The sequence below is a fragment of the Rhynchophorus ferrugineus genome, unplaced genomic scaffold (genome assembly GCF_030347505.1).
Source record: "Rhynchophorus ferrugineus isolate W39M unplaced genomic scaffold, kcgeb_rfMv2 rfM9, whole genome shotgun sequence".
NCBI classification, from domain to species: domain Eukaryota; kingdom Metazoa; phylum Arthropoda; class Insecta; order Coleoptera; family Curculionidae; genus Rhynchophorus; species Rhynchophorus ferrugineus.
The window spans coordinates 9,818,961-9,835,507 of NW_027472588.1; the positions used below are offsets into that span (position 1 = coordinate 9,818,961).

The window sequence follows — 16,547 nt, forward strand, 5'->3', positions numbered from 1 at the left end:
TACTTACAACCACTTAATGACTACTGCAACACTCATAATTGTAAATGTACAAAATTCACTTCAATTTCAACATATATCTAAATAAAACTTTTTAAACCAATTAAAAACATTCTTTAAATATTAGATATAGATAAAGGAAAGAACTAAAAATAGCAGTTTGAGTAACATGTATTAGGTATAAAAATAAGTTTTTTTTTTTTCATTCAGCGAAAGAAACCAAGTAACGTAAATAATCAAACTCATGTGTGCATAAAGTATTTTCAGTTTTGATGATTTTCTATTAGCGTATATAAAACATATTGAGGACGATGAATGTCAAAAATCTTCTTGAAATTGATACATTCTCAAGTGCCAATCATTAAATACAAACTGTTGTGGGAATAAAAATATTACCAAGTAATATGAATAAATTTTAAAAACTACAACGAAAAACAATTTAACAGAAATAGATTTTTAAAAACGTGAATGATAGTTTCAACATGGCATTATAGCTGGGTCGGATCTCTAATTATGTCAAACATCAACACAAAAAGCCTTTATCGTTACGGTTTTGCTCGATTATCAAACAAATCCGTCGCAGGGTGATCGATCGGACGAAAGAAAACTGTATTTGTTCTGGTAATGTGTTTGTAACATGACCTTTCCGGATGTCTCCGGGGACTGAAGGAGTTAATTGGGTACAAGCCTCGTGATTTATTGGCTTGACGATGCGTTTTGTCAAAGGGAAACTTTGCGAAAGAGTTGGCCCGTGATGCGGGTTGATTTACCACCTTGACAGTGTTGCAACGGAATTCCATTAGCCACGATATTGCTGATTTATTGATCCGGATTAACAATAGCGCGGTTTGCTCAATTACGGTGCTTAACACGACCTTTCGTAGATATGTTTTTTCGGTATCTCCAATTTATGAGTATTAACAAAAGAAATAACGAAAAAGTCATGTTACATTGAAATATCTAAATATATCGTACATCGAAAAATTGTCAATTTGGCTTGATGCCGAGTTTCCGGACACTGTCCCAGGAAAATCAACCATCAAGGATTGGTATGCTAAGTTTAGACCGAAGAAATGAGCACCAAAGACGGCGAACGCAGTGGACGCCCAAAAGAGGTTGTTACCGACAAAAACATTAAAAAATTCACAAAATGATTTTTAATGACCGTAAATTAAAATTGAATGAAATATTCGACCATCCAAAGATATCAACTGAACGTGTACATCATATTATTCACAAATATTTGGGTATGAGAAAGCTCTGTGCAAATCGGGTGCCGCTCGAGCTCACTTTTGACCAAAAACAACGACGATTTGATGATTCGGAGCAGTGTTTGAAGATGATAAAGCGTAATAAACCCGAGTTTTTGCATCGATATGTGACAATGGACAAAAATGGCTCCACCATTTCACTCTGAAGTCCAATCGACTGTCATCCGACTGGACTGCACACGATGAACCCGATCCAACGCGTGGGAAAAGGCAACAGTCGGCTGGCAAGGTTATGGCCTCTGTATTTGGGATGCGTATGGAATAATTTTGACTACATTGAAAAAGGAAGGATTTGGACTGTTTGAAGGTCGAAATCGTCGAAAAACGGTCATATTTGAAGAAAGAGAAAGTGCTGCTTCACCAAGACAATGCACCGTGTCACAAGTCAGTGAAAACGATGGCAAAAATCCATATTAGTCTTCGAATTGCTTCCTCATCTACCGTGTTCTCCAGATCTGGCCGCCAGCGATTATTTCCTGTTCTCAGATCTCAAAAGAATGCTTGTTGGGAAGAAATTTTCGTCGAATGAAGAGGTGATCGCCAAAACTAAGGCCTATTTTTAAGCAAAAGACAAATCGTACTACAAAAATGGTATCGAAAAGTTGGAGGGTCGCTATAATCAGTGTATCACCTTTGAAGGGTATTATGTTATATTATTATGTAAAAATGTAATGTAAAAATGTAATTTTGGCAAAAAAAAGTGTTTTACTATGGTAGGCCGGAGACTTTTCAATTGACTATACTGTATTATCATTATTGAATTCACTTACATTACGCTATAGTTTATATTATATATATATATATATATATATATATATATATATATATATATATATATATATATATATATATATATATATATATATATATATATATATATATATATATATATATGTATGTATGTATGTATATATATACTAAGACATTTCTTTATCTGAATTACCTTTTAAATCATCATAAAATCCACAAAATCGTTTTGAGTAATCGAAAAGTGAAGCTGCATGAGTTAGCTAACATCGTAAAGATATCAGAAGAACATGTTGGTTTTATATTACGTTCTCTCTTACAATGATAACTTTTTAAAACTAATTACATCGAGGACATCGGAACTATCTTACCCATCGAAGAAAGAACTATTGGCCATCGACGTGTAAATCATATATAAGTAAGTGCGTCTTTACATATAAAAAGACGCGACACTATTAGTAAATCATTGTGTTATTTAAGATGTTCCAAATACTATAATGGGCTTTTCTAAACCCGTAATTTGGTAGAAACACAAAGGTCATATTAGTCATATTGAACTGTCATCCTGCCGTCTGCAACCTCCAATGAGAAAAAGGAATATATAACAATGTAAGCGACCCAGAATCGGAATGTTTTACACAGGCCACAATTCTTCTTGCAAATTAAGATAAAAAATTCTACTACTTAGAGGTTGCAATTTCTTGATTTTGGGGTTTTTTGTGGTGTTTGGATCTCTTGACAGCAGGAACATTTGATATTCTTGGGTAATGTATAGATTATTGTTGATACATGTAAAATTCGACACGTTTCAAGACTGTTATAATTCTATGTCTAAACAATAATAATCTGTTCAACGCACAACAGCAAAGACCAATACGTTAAGCCAATTCCATATTTTTGTGATGCAGGTATATTAAATTGGGTGATAACAAACTAATTTCGTATCCATATCTATACGTAATTATTTACTTTGTAATAAAAGTGTTGTCGCTTTTAACTTATATTTATTTTTTAGTTATTGTTAATAATATATATTTCTTACCAAATATATTGAACCAAAACACATCATTTTATTATAGGGAGACTGTATAAATATTCAGAAACGGCAGCACAAACATTTTCCGAAAAAGAAAAACTTAGTAAGTACAACAAATTACCATTACACTTTATTTATTCAATATATTTAGACTGACTAATAATTGCGGTGTGAAAAATTGACACTAACACTACAGCGTTTTAATAGTTGTCATGTTTATTATGATATTTTCAATAAATTGTTTTACATAATGGATATATTTTTATTGATAGGTGACGCTTAAACTGTTGCTAGTTTTGTTGCTATGATATCATCAGTGCTACAAATGCCAATTTAGTATCATGGTACATCGCGTACTAATTAAAAACAACAAGCAATTTTTTCTGCGGGAAGAAAGAGGCGAGTGAAAACTATCTTATGTTGTATCTTGAGTTTACACTCTCAATATTTCTAAACAAAGAGAATTTATCTGAGTAAACTGAAAAGTTTGAAGAGTTCGATCAATTTAAGCTGAATTCATAGAATATTCACTCAAACCAGACCGGGCATTATGTTTTTAGTATAACATGAAAGAGTTAAGCCAGGCCATGAAACAATTAAAAGGAAAATTCTCTACCGCCCGTCAACAATTACATGACCTAAAATCTACCTAAAACCATCTGGGTGACTATACCACTTTTAAAAGACCTCTACTACTTTATTTTTAAAGAAATTAGGAAGGCAATAATTAAGAATTATTAACCACCACTGCTGGTATAGAGATACGACTCATTATAACAATAAATAAAATGATTTCTTTTTTTACTGCTTCATATTGTATTAATGTACACCACAAGACATCTGCTCGTTATAATTTAAAACATAATTTGGTTTATCAAAGATGTTAATAACTAACTGTAACTTTAACTATGGGATAATATTGGAATAATAGCTTATAAATAGAAAACATTTCCCATTATATTTCCAAATGTTAGATACTACAGCATATTAAGATTACTCAAAAAGATAAATGGAATCATAATACTTCATGATTAAACTAACTTTATATAAGAATATTTAACTGTAAACTATAAAAGGCATATTTATGAAATATAGACCGTTGTGTTGACAACTGGTTTAGATAAGAACTTGAATAACTTATCGACAAATTTCCATATCCGTATAATTAACAATCCTTTTAAGTGTTATTTGCCTAGAACGAAATGCTAGAAATCGTATAAAGGAATAAGAACTGAGATCATGAATTAAATGGGTACAAAATAGGTAAATAATTCAATGAAAATTTGGTCATATTTTGAGTTTTTTTTAATATATATTTTAAAGTCACTTTTTACCAACTATGGATTTATCTGGACTGGACATAAAGTTTAACGTGGGCTCCGAACCACGGTCCTCAGTATTAAGCCTACCGACTGGCGAGTGACCAACTTTAGAAATCATCCCAGAATACATCCGGACTTACCCAGCCTGGTTATTGGCGTGACTGGGATCATTTTCCTTCCTATATATTATTTATCAATTATATATATATATATATATATATATATATATATATATATATATATATATATATATATATATATATCAAAGAATATAAAACTCATTATTAAGATTAAATCATATCCTAAGATCCTATCCTATTATGTCTTTAATATTAACACTAACATTTACCTAAACATCGATAAAATTATACCATAATATACTACGCATCTCCGGCAAAAAATTCTGTTTGAATTCACAAAAATATACACAGAACTACAAGATAATCCGGTGCCCTATCTTGAATATTCACTCCCATCGTAACTCCGGTTGTCGTAAAATGAGAATGCAGCAGTAAAAGGCCGCGGTCAGGAACTTTACGGCCCCCTAAGTTCGTACTTCAATATTTAGGAGGTAAAACCAATTCCCCGCACTATTTTCAAGGAAAATAAACGAGAGAATGCATATTAAAATCGTAAAATGAAACCAGAGTGATATTCAGAAGCAGTCATCTTATTTAAGAAAACACCCTAATTGCGGTGATTGAAATATAGTTAATCGGTGAGTATAATAGAGGTATGTGTTTTAACATGTAAAAGATCAAAAGACGCTTTTACTTACAAAAATAAGTTAAGGTTTGTTATATCGACAATAGCATAATTCATACTCCCGCTTTAACCTCTATTTTATTCCTAAATCAAATTTTAACAATATAAAAATGGTGATATTTATATCAATGGCAAAAAACGGCCAGTAAGACCAAGAAAGTCCAAAAACAATATTCTGCAAGAGATATTGAATGAAAATCCCACATAAATTCTCCAAAGAACTTTCAGTCAGCTAGGAGTTGATATATCAATTATTTTCGGACGTTTACATGCAATTATTAAATTTAATTGATGATGTTGTTTTCATTATTATTTAAGCTATTTGTCAAATTATTATTGAAGAACATCAATTAGTCCTAATGATATTGAAATTATTAATATAATATTGTTTTGGTACACTACAAGTCGAAAAATAATCAAACGTCTATACTTAAATACTTGTTCCGTTTTTTAACAGTACACTAATTTATATTTTTCCATTTAAATAACTTAAAATAATTTGAAATATTATTATAAATAAAAAATGTTTAATGAGATAGTTAAAATATTAATGAAAATGAAAGAAATAAAATAAGATTGGTCTAAAATATAGTTTATTTTAATATCAAAGTAACAGCACCGATAAATTTCTTTGCATTTGTCTTTTTACGCCATCTGAAATCGTACCCAATATATCTGAACCATTTACCACTGTGTCGACTACATTATGCTGTACTATTTTTAATTAATTTTGTACTAGTAATATATATTAAAAATTATATATAGATTTGTTGCTGTTTTAAATGGCATATATTAATAAATTCAAATTGTTTTCTCAACAATGTTATTATTTTTCTCATTTCATTTTTCATTGCCAGTGAAAAATTAGTGTCTTTTTCTCAGTCAGAAATAACAAAATAATAAGTAAGTCAAAGAACATAACTATATAATTAGAAACTAATTAACAGTTTCATTAGCTGTAGTATATGAGGTGACGCGGGCCATTGGTAAAGTGTAGCATAAGGAACTCGTATATAAACTCCATAAAATATTAACGAAGCAATACATTGAATTCTTAATCTCCTACATCTCAGGATATTTAGAGTTAAACAAAAATAAACTTAGTCATCAATGAATGAAACAAAACTGCCGCAAAACAGTGTTTTGAGTCTGTTCATTGCTTACTCTATATATCGGACATACCACAAATAGAAAATGTTGCTGATGACGCTGCGATACTTGCCTGTTGAAGACAATAGACAAATAGCGAATAATCAACAAGAAAATTGCAACACGAAAATAATCACATAAATATGTGGACCCAGATATTGAAAAAGAAAGTCAACCAGTAATATATATGAAATATATATGTATAACATTGCACAACAATGCTTGGGGTATTTCCTGATACAAAATTCTATTGGAAGAGCGTATGAAAAAGAAAAGAAAAGAACACGGATTGAAACACAAAAAAAAATATTAATTACTTGGAAGAAAATTTAAATTATCCCTATATAATAAATTGGTACTGTACAAGCAAATACTAAAACTTATATGGACCTATAAACTGAATTCTATGGAGATGTTTTGGAGAAGTAATATCAACATAATACAAGTATTTCAGAATAAAATCATGAGATATATTATGGATGCTCCCAAATACTACCTTTTATTTTATTAGAAACTAAATAAAGACCAATGAGACGTCAAAATGAAATGAATACTTAGTTTTAAGTCACCGTGGACACAAATTGTAAATTTATCAGCAACGATTACTAATAATATATAAATAAATTGAAAAAAAAAGGATTTTTATACTACAATTTTTTATTTTCATGTAGCTTTGTGATTATTAAAATTTCGTTATATAGATACGCCTGACAAACCCATGATACTCTGGGATCAAATCCAATGCTAATGCTTAATCGACTTCAAAAAAGGAGGAGTTTCTATGTGTGACTGTAATTTTCTTTGTAATGTAACAGGTTAATTGAAAACTTCCCGGCCTGACGCATAGATGGCACTACTATAATTCAATCCATATGTTTTTTAGTTAGAATCCTCAAAAGATGCGTGTATAAATTGGACAGCTATCAGATCAATAGTTTGTGAATTATAACATTTTGAATGAAGCAACTTTTGTTATTGTGAAGAAAATTGATAAAAAGAAATTTAGCGTGTTGATAAAACATTGTTTTTTGAATGGAAAAATATAGTTGAACTCTGCCCCAGGAAAATCCACCATCCACTGGTATGCTAAGTTTATACGATGTAAAATGAGCACCGAAGACGGTGAACGCAGAACCAAAAGAGGTTGTTACCGTCGAAAACATTTAAACAATCCACAAAATAATTTTGAATGGCCGTACATTGAAACTAAATGAAATAGAACACACTCTAAGTATATTAATTGAACGTGTACAGCATATCATTAACGAATATTTGAGTATGAGAAAGCTCTGTGCAAATTGGGTGCCGCGCAAGCTCACTTTTGACCAAAAACAACGACGAGTTGATGATTCGGAGTAGTGTTTGAAGATGATCAAGCGTAAAAAATCCGAGTTTTTCCAAAGCGTGGGAAAACGCAACAGTCGGCTGGCAAGATTATGGAGTCTGTATTTTGGGATACGCATGGAATAATTTTCATTGACTACCTTGAAAAAGGAAGAACCATCAACAGTGACTATTACATAGCGTTATTGGATCGTTTGAAGGACGAAATCGCCGAAAAACCGCTGCATTTGAAGAAAAAGAAAGTGCTGCTTCACCAGGATAATGCACCGTGTCACAAGTCAGTGAAAACGATGGCAAAAATCCATGAATTGGGCTTCAAATTGCTTCCACATCCACGTATTCTTCAGATCTGAGATCTCAAAAGAATGCTCGCTGGTAGGAAATTTTCGTCGAATGAAGAGGTGATCGCCGAAAATGAGGTCTATTTTGAAGCAAAGGTCAAATTGTACTACAAAAGTGGTATCGAAAAAATGGATGGTCGCTATAATCAGTGTATTACCCTTGAAGGAAATTATGTTGAATAAAAAAAATTAATTTTGCCAAAAAAATGTGTTTTACTATGGTAGGTCGGGGACTTTTCAATCAACGAATTTTGAAAGTTCTTTTTTATTCGTGCACTTCCGAGGCGGTCCCATTGGAACCAAGTCAGGACCTGTTGGAAAAAAGGGGACAAATCGAGGAAAACACTCAAATTTCAAAGACACCTAAAAAGTTTTCACATAATTTTTACCTAAAATAAATAAATATTTGTGTATAATGTTACTGCTGAACTGATGTGACGGAAAATCGGAATTCCTTCAATGCAAAAGCCATTGTTTGCTTTTTAAACCCTAACCATAATACATGAGGAGTCGTACAAATACTGTAGGCACTTCCATGGTATAGTTGGAATGGTTAGAGCATTCAGTTCTCAATCAACATTAAAAAGAGAAAATTAAAATATTTTTAACAAAAAACTAAACCGACTTCAAAAAATAAATAAGGAACTCACTAAAAGTTAAAAAATAATATAATAAACTTAGATTTTTAACCAAAAAATAAATTTAAATAAAATATGTACATGATAGTCGTTGTAATAACTAAATACAAATAAACAAAAACCTTATTTAACCTACACGCATCTTATATTCCACTATATACACACAATTTAGTTTAATATTTGTCTAAACCTATTTATCTATTTACAATATTATTTTAACTATTACCAATTGATCATTTTGAAGTCGGTACCGAACCCAAACAATACAAAAATAATAATATAATTTTGTGACTTCTACACAAAATTAAATTACGAACAAAACAAATCTAATTTGTTGCTCTTTGTGTTGGAAATCTAAGTTTAATTATTTCTATTATCGAACGATAACAAAAAAACGTCCATAATTTATTTAAGCTCGTTGATGACTAAAACTCAATGATCGTCCATAAAAAATCTAAAATAAACTAAAAATGTTACAGAAGACATTAAAAACCTACAAAATATAATATAAATTCTTTATTACACAATGTATACCGGTTGGAGAATCCTCGTAAACCTTTAACTAACGCTTTCGTTCCGAAAACATAATAAATTACGTTATAACGAATTATACAGGCGAGAATTTCAGAAGGTAATAAATACTCCCAGGCTTTTTTTTGCACAGATATAACGAATTGGTTTCAGGCTGCTTAATATCGAACTACGAATTTGCGTTGTCGTTAAATTTTCTTCGGAGAATTTACGTTTCAGTCTCGCTTTACGACTAGTGATGATTCAGGTGAACAAATCGACCACGAAGATGTTTTATTAAAACAGTATTGTGTTTACATTACGGCATACTTTAATTAACTAGTCGTACTTTATATCAGAGCATTAATGAATGTTTTATAAGTAGAAGTTTCATCCAAATACAAATGTAAAATATAGTCACAGCCAATGCACGTGAAATATACTGCCAAACGCAGTTTGTAAAAATGTTAAATGTGTTCTAAACTCGAAGCGATTTTTTCCTTCTCATTTTACTTTTGTTTTCTTATCGTCCTAGAAACTTGATAGTTGTGATCTCTAAAGTTTTTGAAAAACTATGTTAAAGCACTTAAAATGATCACAGAAGAGAGATATTATATCAATTTGACGTCCGTAATTAGTCCGTTTTATCAAAACACGAGGATCCATATCAGCCACAAGAAACCTCTAAGTTCATCTTAATAAAGTCGAATTGTGGTTGAAAACGTGGCGTATCAAAGCAAATGATACAAAATTTACCCACGTGACATTCACCCTTTGTAGAAGGACTTGTCCCTCAGTAAAATTGAATAATAATGAACTTCCGAAAGCATACAACGTTAAATATCTGGGAATGCATTTTTATCGACGTTTGACAAGGAAAAAACATATACTGACAAAACGCAAACAGCTTGGGATTAAACTAAACTAAATGAATTAGCTGATAGGGCGTAAAGCTAAGTTATCATTAGATAACAAAGTTTTGCCAGATACGTTAATATTTAGGCTCAACCTATAATATTGAACTATAGAATACAACTAGCAAATCTAACATAGCTATCCTCCAGAGGTTCCAGAATAAAAAACAACCTCAGAACTGGATTTCATAGGCCCAGATCGGTTTTATAATTTACTTATACAAAAGCAACTTAATATGTACGGATAATTTATGTTTTCTACCAATTAATATAACATATAATATATTTTTCTAACAGGTCAATTGAAAAGTCCCCGGTCTGACGCACAGATAGCGCTACTAGAATGAAATCCATATGTTTTTAGTTAGCCCTATTGCTCAAAAGTTGCGTGGACAAATTTGACAGCAGTCGGATCATTAGTTTGTGAATTATAGCATTTTGAGTGAATTAACTTTTGTTATTGTGAAAAAGAATGGATAAAAAGTAATTTCGCGTTTTGATAAAATATTGCTTTTTGAAGGGAAAAATACAGTTGAAGCAAAAACTTGGCTTGATGCCGAGTTTCCAGACACTGCCCCAGCTAAGTTTAGACGTGGTGAAATGAGCACCGAAGACGGTGAACGCAGTGGACGCCAAAAACAGGTTGTTACCGACGAAAATATTTAAAAAATCGGCAAAATGATTTTGGATGACCGTAAATTAAAATTGAATGAAATAGCAGATACTCTAAAAATGTCAACTAAACGTATACATCATATCATTCACCAATATTTGGGTATGGGTAGGGTTTTGACTAAAAACAACGACGAGTTGATGATTCGGAGCAGTGTTTGAAGATGATCAAGCGCAATAAACGCGAGTTTTTGCGTCGATATGTGACAAGGGATGAAACATGGCTCCATCATTTCACTCCAAAGTCCAATCGACAATCATTCGAGTGGACTGCACACGATGAACCCGCTCCAAAGCGTGGGAAAACCCAACAGTCGGCTGGCAAGGTTATGGAGTCTGTATTTTGGGATACATATGGAATAATTTTCATTGACTACCTTGAAAAAAGAAGGACTATCAACAGCGACTATTACATAACATAGCGTTATTGGACTATTTGAAGGACGAAATAGTCGATAACGGTCGCTTTTGGAAAAAAAAGAAAGTGCTGCTTGACCAAAACAATGCACCGTGTCACAAGTCAGTGAAAACGATGGTAAAACTTCATGAGTTGGGCCTTGAATTGCTTCCTCATCCACCGTATTCTCCAGATCTGGCCCCCCAGCGACTATTTCCTGTTCTCAGATCTCAAAAGAATACTCGCTGGGAAGAAATTGTCGTCGAATGAAAAGGTGATCGCCGAAATTGAGGCCTATTTTGAAGCGAAGAACAAATCGTACTACAAAAATGGTATCGAAAAGTTGGAGAGTCGCCATAATCAGTATATGACCCTTGAAGGGAATTATGTTGAATAAAATAAAAACTAATTTTGCCAAAAATATGTGTTTTACTATGGTAGGCCGGGGACTTTTCAATTGACTTGTTTATATCAATTAGTATACCCCATTTATATCAATTAGTATACCCCATTCTTTTTATTTCTATATTCCACACCTTCCAGAAAACCACTATAGTGGTGGAAAGTCCATAAATTGGCAGATAGCGGGATTGAGTTTCAGCTCCATGAACTTATTGAACATCCTAGTGAGCATCAGAACTATTATGATCAAAATTTCCACCCAATTTAATCTAATTTAATATAACAATTCCATACAACCAGCGTAATTCTAATCGCGCTCTCCTTATTGTTTGTCGGTCGGATCTGGAGACCATCTCGTCGCACATATTAAAGGCGAATAAATCTGAGTGTGCATATTATCCGATGAAATGTGACTAGGATCGTTTGTGGAACGACCGGCATTTTGACGTATCCATTATACAAATGCCTGGATTGGATTTAATCGATAAATCTACCGACGAACGACAATGGGGACGTAAGCTGTATAATAAGTCATCATGTACGAAGGTCGAAGGATAATGATTATTGAAGATTAAAGATAATTTACTGGTTTCTTTTATTATACTATAACAGGTCAATTGAAAAGTCCCCGACTTACCATAGTAAAACACATTTTTTTGGCAAAATTCGTTTTTTTTATTCAACATAATTCCCTTCAAGGGTGATATACTGATTATAGCGACCCTCCAACTATTCGATACCATTTTTGTAGTTCGATTTGTCCTTTGCTTCAAAATAGGCCTCAGTTTTCGCGATCATCTCTTCATTCGACGAAAATTTCTTCCCAACGAACACTATTTTGATATCTGATAACAGGAAATAGTCGCTGAGTGGCCAGATCTGGAGAATACGGTGAATGAGGAAGCAAATCGAAGCCCAATTCATGGATTCTTGCCATTGTTTTCACTGACTTGTGACACGGTGAAGCAGCACTTTCTTTTTCTTCAAATGCGTATGTTATTCGGCGATTTCTCCTTCAAACGGTCCAATAGCGCTATGTAATAGTCCTTGCTGATGGTTCTTCCTTTTTTCAGGTAATCAATGAAAATTATTCTATGGGCATCCTAAAATACAGACGCCATAACTTTGCCAGCCGACTGTTGCGTTATCCCACGCTTTGGAGCGGGTTCATCGTGTACAGTTCACTCGGATGACTGTCGATTGGACTTCGGAGTGAAATGATGGAACCATGTTTCATCCATTGTCACGTATCAACGCAGAAACTCGGGTTTATTACGCTTGAACATCTTCAAAGACTTCTCCGAATCATCAAATCGTTGTTTTTGGTCAAAAGTAAGCTCACGCGGCACCCACTTGCCACAGAGCTTTCTGATACCCAAATATTCGTGAATAATATGATGTATACGTTCAGTTGATATCTTTAGAGTGTCTGCTATTTCATTCAATTTACATTAATTTTTTTATTATTTTCGTCGGTAAAAACCTCTTTTGAGCGTCCACTGCGTTCACCGTCTTCGGTGCTCATTTCACCACGTCTAAACTTATCATACCAATCCTTGATGGTTGATTTTCCTGGGGCAGTGTCAGGGAAATTCGGAATCAAGCAAAGTTTTTGCTTCAACTGTATTTTTGCGCTTCAAAAAGCAATATTTTATCAACACGCGAAATTTTTTTTTATCCATTTTTTCACAATAACAAAAGTTCCTTTACTCAAAATGCTATAATTTACAAACGAATGAACGGACAGCTGTCAAATTTATACACGCATCTTTTGAGAGTTAGGGCTAACTAAAAATATATGGGTTTTATTCCAGTAGCGCCATCTATGTGTCATGGCCGGGGACTTTTCAATTAAACTATTATAGAAGAAAATGTTCCTCATTGTTTCACTTGAAATAATTCCGTAATGTTTATTTTTTATGAAAACAAATTGCGAATAAGGTAATAATAACACAGAAAAGATAATATTAATGTTAATTAGCTTATACAACGTGGTGTAAAAGTCCCACTACCATTTTGATTACCTATAACTTTTCTCAAAGAAAAGTTTTTTTTCACAAAAAGTTTATTTGATCTTTACATTTTTTTTCGTTATGATTCGCTATGCAGCTTTTGGCTCTTTTTAAGGCATTTTTCATGACATCCTGCAACATCTGAGGCTGAATTTCTTCAATTTCGTGACGAATATTGTCTTTAAGATGTTGAATCGTTTGGAGCTTATTCACATAAACTTTTAATGTTAAAAACCTCATAAGAAAAAGCCTGATGCTGTTAAATCCGGAGATCTGGCTGGCCATGCTAAATCTTCGCGAAATTTTTCTTAGTGGATAAATGTCATTCAATCATTGAATTGTTGAACGAGCTGTGTGTGGGGTGGCTCCATCTTGCTGAAACCACATGTCCTCTAGTCCTTGCTCTTCCATTTCAGGCACAAGAAAAATATTCAATTTCACCAGACAGCCTTAGAATTGCATTACTGTACTCGACTCGTGATCAGGATCTCTCGGTAGCAATTTTTGGACTAATTGAATTTTGTACGGGAACATTTTCAAATCAGTTTTTAAAATTAGCCTTAAACTGTGTGCAGAAATGTGTAACTGGAAACCACGTCTCCGAATTCGCGCACCAGAGTCACATTTTCAGCGTTATGAGACGTCCGTTGTCTTCCAGAACAAGGCCTGCTGCTATCGTACCGTACTATCAAAAATTCGCATGTAAACAATAAATTGTGGTTTTATGACGCACTGGGCGATTGGGATATTTTTGACGCAATTTCCGCTGAGTGGCAATAATGGAAAGATTAGTTTCAATAAATATTGTCACTATTTCTGCTCGTTCTCGTGGCGTATATTTATTAATAATAAAATTTGGACATCTACATAACACAATGGTTAAAGCGAAACAGAGTTAAACTTCACACAAGCAAGATGGTGCGCAATCAAAATGGTAGCGGGATTTTGCCGTACGTGTTATCATATGATAATAGTTTTGTTAGAAATGCTTGTTATTGTAATATTATGCCGTGAAGAGAGTTTTGCACAGAGCGAAACAAATGATAATCGGACGAGGTAAAGTCCGGGCCAAACGGTGTATACATCAAAACTTCACAGTCAATCTCTTGTATGTATAATTTCCTTCCATTTTGGCCAGGCTTTGCTCAGTCTTCTTGCATCACAAGATCACTTCGTCGTTCTAATTTTTCACGTTCTTGCTGCCCATATTATATCTACCTGTCTTGTGTCATCTATGCGCTGTAAGTGTCCCCACTATCTGAATTGTCTCATTTCTATGTGCTCTTCTCACTACTTCCCTTATTCAATATTGAGGTCTTCTTTTTTCGTCTTTACTTCCCATCCTGTTATCTTTGTTACACTCCTGACTTTTCTGAGGTGTTTCGTTTCTGCTTGTGTCTTACTCTTACCTCTCTTTGACAATATCGACGTCTAGGAATCTAGAATGTTAGGGTTGGTCTGAAAATTGATTTGTTTAATTCAGTTTTAGTTTTCCTTCATATTTCCCTTTTATTAATGAATTTGCCATTTACAGTAAAAATCAAATTCCTGATTTTTCCAGTTCTGGTATACATTTCTATTACCTTCGATTTCTATCCAAACTTTTTTCACTATTTGACCTATATATACTATGGTCTATATATGGTCTTGTATACTCCGTCCCCTTCGAAATCTGCTTTGCGATTCTATTAGAAACTTATCTACCACTGAGTTAAGACTTTTTCTATAATTTTCTAGTATATCTTCATGACTGCGCACATTCGTGCACACATATTATCTTAATCCCTTTGTAATTATTATGTTGTTTAACTCCTTTTTATGTATCGGAACAATAAGTACTACTTTCCAATTTCGTGGGATTTGTTCCATATTCCATTGAAAATATCCACTAAAAATACAATAATTCTACTAATTCTAACCCATTTTTTCAATATTTCTAATACTATCTTAACTCCGTTCGTTCACAATTTTCAATTTTCTCAGTACTTCTTCTTTCGTACTTAATATTTTTTATTTATAGCTACTCCATCTTTCATTTTAAGTATTATCATAAATATAGGCTATAGGTACAGCCTCCGTATCTACCAAATTATGTAATTTCTTTGGTTTTCTTTGTTTTATTACAACCATCTTCCACGTTTCACTTTATTTTAATATTTTCAATAAACTTTCCTGTTTTCCTCCTGTATCTTTTCTAGAAAGTTTCACATGAAGTAGTCTCAAGTGTGCCTGTTCTTTGCTAGTGTAGTTCTTTATTTACTACCTCATAATAGATGTATTAAATGGTAATGATTTTTGAAAACAAACTTCAACACAACATAATGGCAATATTAGTAAGTTACACAGCTATTATATTTGACAGCTCTGTTCGGGAAATCTACTGTTGTTGGGCAAAAATCGCCATGAAAACTTACAATGTTGAGGAGCGCATACAAACTATAGACCAGTATTCAGTGCCGTAATTTTAGATTCACGACTCCATCACGTTCAGTCTACTATTATATAACACATTTGAATCAGACAAAGCGAACAATCAAGATATGCCATCCAAAGGAAAAATCTGCAGGACAACCAGAGGTAGTCAATTTCTTGTCACAGCTAAGAACTTGATATCCCATAGTTTCCAAATTTTTACATTCAGTTCTTGTCCTGCTTTATTGTAGATTATTATGCGAGATAAGAGATATCCGAATAAAAGAAAAACTTTTAATTTACTCTAAAACTAATTTATTTTATCACAACAAAACAGCCACAAGACTGATTTCCATATTAATCGCACTATATAACATACTTTCTTCAAATTGTATCCATGTTTCCTTTTATGCCTTTTCTATCTATTTATTTTGCTTTGCTTTTTTGTATATTTTCTAGTTTTCGATTGACTTTTTAGTCAGATAGTTTCTTTCAAGGTTTTTATTTTGTTTTATTTCCACTCTAATTTCTTTGAACCACCATGCTGTCTGTTTTTGGCCAGATCTTTCGTAATACCATGGGTCAATGTCCCTGCCTCCAATTGTGAGTTCTTGAATT

At 32.9% G+C, this 16,547-nt stretch overlaps 1 protein-coding gene across 6 annotated transcripts in view; it reads left to right on the top strand.

Moving 5' to 3' along the window:
* Nucleotides 1-16,547, top strand: part of Hk (potassium voltage-gated channel subfamily A regulatory beta subunit hyperkinetic) — a 225,237-nt gene that overhangs the window by 187,374 nt on the left and 21,316 nt on the right. For 3 of the 6 annotated variants that reach the window (XM_076413090.1, XM_076413086.1, XM_076413088.1), the window contains one exon: nucleotides 3,095-3,154. The exons of the other annotated variants lie outside the window; for them this stretch is intronic. In XM_076413090.1, coding sequence (XP_076269205.1) covers nucleotides 3,095-3,154 — 60 coding nt within the window. The remainder of the gene's footprint in view (nucleotides 1-3,094; nucleotides 3,155-16,547) is intronic. 6 annotated transcript variants of the gene reach the window in all.